Source organism: Triticum aestivum, unplaced genomic scaffold (genome assembly GCF_018294505.1).
Source record: "Triticum aestivum cultivar Chinese Spring unplaced genomic scaffold, IWGSC CS RefSeq v2.1 scaffold190695, whole genome shotgun sequence".
Taxonomy (NCBI): domain Eukaryota; kingdom Viridiplantae; phylum Streptophyta; class Magnoliopsida; order Poales; family Poaceae; genus Triticum; species Triticum aestivum.
This window is the reverse complement of record NW_025238711.1, coordinates 178-4,139: the sequence shown is the minus strand read 5'-3', so window position 1 is coordinate 4,139 and position 3,962 is coordinate 178. Positions and strand designations below refer to the sequence as shown.

The window sequence follows — 3,962 nt, the reverse complement described above, 5'->3', positions numbered from 1 at the left end:
CCCAGGCGTGCGACACAGAGGCCTCGGTGGGGTTCACTGAATATAGATATCGTATGTAATTTGACTTATCTTCAATACATTTTTTTTTCTCATTTATATTTAATTTAAGCACAATTATATTCTAACAAACTGAGGCACCCAGCTAAAGTAACAAAAATACACCAACTAAAGTATCATATCAATTCAGCTAGCTCAAACCATCGATTAACGTGATGTTAAATCATAATGATACAAATAATTCAATAGATAACTTTGAAGTTGGAAAGAAGATTTGTTTTCTAGAAAACCCTACGTACTCGACCTTGATGAGCCTATCATGGCGATGAAACGACGCTCTCCACCTTGGGCACCTCAACTGGGCACCGGTGGATCTCCTCAATCCATGGGTTGTTGCGGGCTTCCTTTGACGGGTGAATGTCCTTGAGCGCGCGCCACACCGCGTTGTTACACTTGAACCCTGACCCGAAGGCGATCTGCCATGCACGGTGCCCGCGTCGGACGCGTCCCTTGGCCTCCGTGTATGCAAGCTCGTACCTGAGCAGGCTGCTCGACGTGTTCCCCCACCGGTTTAATGTCATCTTCGTAGGGTCCATGTGCCAGTCACTGAGCTCCAGGTTCTTCTCGATGGTGTCCAGCACCGCCCTGCCGCCAGCATGGATGCAGAAGTGCTCGAAGTCCATCTTGAAGTCCGGAATGTGGGGCTTCATCTTGAGACTAAAGATCTTCTTGCCGATGAGAGATATGAGGAAAAGGATCTGCTCGGACATGGGGAGAACGAGGGGGCCGAGCGTGGTGATGTTGGTCTTGAGGGCCGAGCCGGCGATGGCCATGAGGTCATTGGAGAGCGCGACACCGACCAGGCTAGCCTTATCCTCCTCCTGGAACATGCAGCGGTAGGCGTGGTCGTCGATGTCGTGGTGCGTGCGCACGGTGTGCACGAGCTGGTATTTCGAGCAGCGCTTGTCGGCGGCGCGGTTGCTGAGGAGGATTGCCGCATCGCCTATGCGGAAGAGGCAGTTGGACATGAGCATGGAGCAGTAGTTGCCCCAGTACCAGTTGATCATGATGCTCTCCATGCTCGCCACCAGCGCGTACGAGTTCCGGTGGACCTGCATGCATCCATTACAACATGGCAACTCCAATGAGAAGCAAATTAATCTGTCAACCAAATAAACACATGACTCCTACTGGCTAGCTGCCCTCACTAGTAGACGTCTGCCTGTGCATCCGTATTCTCGACGAACCTACTGCCTAGCTGCCCTCATCAATATTATGACAAGTGGTGATCAGCTAGCTCGTCGATGGATCGATAGATCCCTGCACACGTCAACGGTCTACCTATAGACTTTACTAGGTGCTTGAACCACTCAAAGATGGGAAACACTCGCTACCTGGACCATTTCAGAGTAAGTACAAGCAAATGAAATAGAAACACTCCCTCTCGAGCTGGTATACCAACAGGTTTTCAATCAGTACACCTGCATACGTCACGTACGAGTGCTATTGGAGCAGTGGTCGAGTGTTAATTAATGGGATGTTATCGTCTTAACAACTAGTATGCCGCGAACCAACCTGTGGCTGGATGGTTAGAGGGACTGTAGTATCCCCAGCCCATCAGGGTTCAAATCTTGGTGCTCACATTTATTCCTGAATTTATTTTAGAACTTCCGGCGAAACGCATTTAGTGGGAGGAGTACTTTGTATGGTTTCTGTGAACACTTAATAAGTCTTTTTAAAAAAACAAATAATACTACCTAACAACCAACTAGAATTATTAATGTTCCAGGATAATATCGAACTCCTCCATAAATGTTGTAATCCAACACGTATAGCAGCAGCGAATGTTGACAATGACAGCATCGGTATATAGGTCAGAAAAAGTTCTACTAGAAAACTACGTACATGAAAAGTCAAACCAACTCAAAGTCTACTCTCCCTTCCCAACCGCTCACTAGTTTCGATCAATGCCGTCCATCCACCCAACCATCGGCTGACGTGCGAGCACGCACCCGCAGGTGGTCGCTGAACCCACTCGAACCCACCGCGAAATTAACACTATGCTACGTACTCGAGGAGTGGTATAAAAAAATTACCTGGAGCAGCTGCTTAGCCAGGTCGATGGAGATGAGCCCGGCGTTGCATCCCATGCCGCCGAGGTTGTAGCTAGCGACGTTATCGCGGAGCTTATAGCGTCTATATGAGCAATAGGTGTTGCCTAAATGGTGGCTTGAGACTCACAGATGTATTACTTTGTATGGTCTCTGTGAATAAGTAATAAGTCTTTTTTCAAAATAAACAAATAATACTACCTAACAACCAACTCAAAGTCTACTACGTATATGAAAAGTCAAACCAACTCAAAGTCTACTCGCCCTTCCCAACCGCTCACTAGTTTCGATCAACGCCATCCATCCACCCAACCATCGGCTGACGTGCGGGCACGCACCCGCAGGTGGTCGCTGAACCCACTCGAACCCACCGCAAAATTAACACTACGCTACGTACTCGAGGAGTGGTATAAAAAAAATTACCTGGAGCAGCTGCTTGGCCAGGTCGATGGAGATGAGCCCGGCGCTGCATCCCATGCCGCCGAGGTTGTAGCTAGCGATGTTATCGCGGAGCTTATAGCATCTATATGAGCAACAGGTGTTGCCTAGATGGTGGCTTGAGACTCACAGATATATTACTTTGTATGGTCTCTGTGAATAAGTAATAAGTCTTTTTTCAAAAGAAACAAATAATACTACCTAACAACCAACTAGAAGTATTAATGTTCCAGGATAATATCGAACTCCTGCGTAGATGTTGTAATCTAACACGTATAGCAGTAGCGAATGTTCACAATGACAGCATCGGTATATAGGTCAGAAAAAGTTCTACTAGAAAACTACGTACATGAAAAGTCAAACCAAGTCAAAGTTTACTCTCCCTTCTCAACTGCTCACTGGTTTCGATCAACACCGTCCATCTACCCAACCATCGGCTGACGTGTGAGCACGCACCCGCAAGTGGTCGCTGAATCCACTCGAACCCACCACGAAACTAACACGACGCTGCGTACTCGAGGAGTGGTATAAAAAATTTACCTGGAGTAGCTGCTTGGCCAGGTTGATGGAGATGAGCCCGGCGCTGCATCCCATGCTGCCGAGGTTGTAGCTAGCGACGTTACCGCGGAGCTTATAGTGGTTGACGACCATGGTGAACAGTGACAGCGTCGAGTTGAAGAGGCTGCAGTTGACGACCACGACGCCGATGTCCCTGGCCCTCACCCCTATCTTGGCGAGCAGGCTGTCGATGGCACCGAACATAACAGCCTCCGCCTCCTGCCGCGCCTCTTGGGTGGCGGCGCTCATGGTGGCGTACACGTAGCACCGTGGGACACGGCCGGGCCGGCTAGTTTGCGTGTGTGCGTGGTGGCTGCCGCGGTTGGTCGGGGTTGGGAAGTGTTTGTCCGTGATGGATGGGAGGTGGAATCAGAAGCAATAACAGGGGTTGCGGTAAGTGGGAGGTGGGTGCAACCACCAGAGCTACCATTAAGACGGAGGTGGAGGGAGCACAGCGCAGCCAGCAGGGGAGGGAGAAGGGAAGGAAGCGCGGGCGAGGATCGGTTTCGAGTTATTAATGTGAGACGCACGTGCGGAAGGCAAGTTGGGCGCCTCGGCATGGCGGTCGCGTCGTGCTCGTGCAGGTGTGGGTCTCGGTCGGTCGGGGTTGTGTAAATATGGTTGGGATTTTTTGTAGGATATATACTTTATATAGGAGAAATATAAATGTGGTTGGGTTGGTGTTGGGCTACAGACAAAGACGGAATCAGACACGTACTGCTTCCTACTACCTTCACACGTGAGTTCCTTTTGGTGCGCGGGGGTCTCTTTTCTTCATTATTATGACACCATGTGCTTCCTATATCGTTGACCTAGGATCTAAGCTCAGGGATGCCACTTTTGATCGCATAGAGCCTA

At 49.5% G+C, this 3,962-nt stretch overlaps 1 protein-coding gene across 2 annotated transcripts; it reads right to left on the bottom strand.

Moving 5' to 3' along the window:
• Positions 1-147: 147 nt before the first annotated feature.
• On the bottom strand, positions 148-3,612 carry LOC123176662 (3-ketoacyl-CoA synthase 2-like). Of its 2 annotated transcripts, none has more exons than XM_044590761.1 (2): positions 2,094-3,065; positions 148-1,109 (listed from the first exon to the last, which is right to left on the bottom strand). In XM_044590761.1, the coding sequence occupies exons 1-2, from the start codon at positions 2,145-2,147 to the stop codon at positions 315-317; spliced, it is 849 nt and encodes a 282-aa protein (XP_044446696.1). In that variant the 5' UTR covers positions 2,148-3,065; the 3' UTR covers positions 148-314. The 2 variants fall into 2 exon arrangements, with proteins under 2 accessions (XP_044446696.1, XP_044446695.1); XM_044590760.1 differs by lacking the exon at positions 2,094-3,065 and adding an exon at positions 3,087-3,612 and having other exon boundaries at positions 149-1,109.
• Positions 3,613-3,962: the final 350 nt, after the last annotated feature.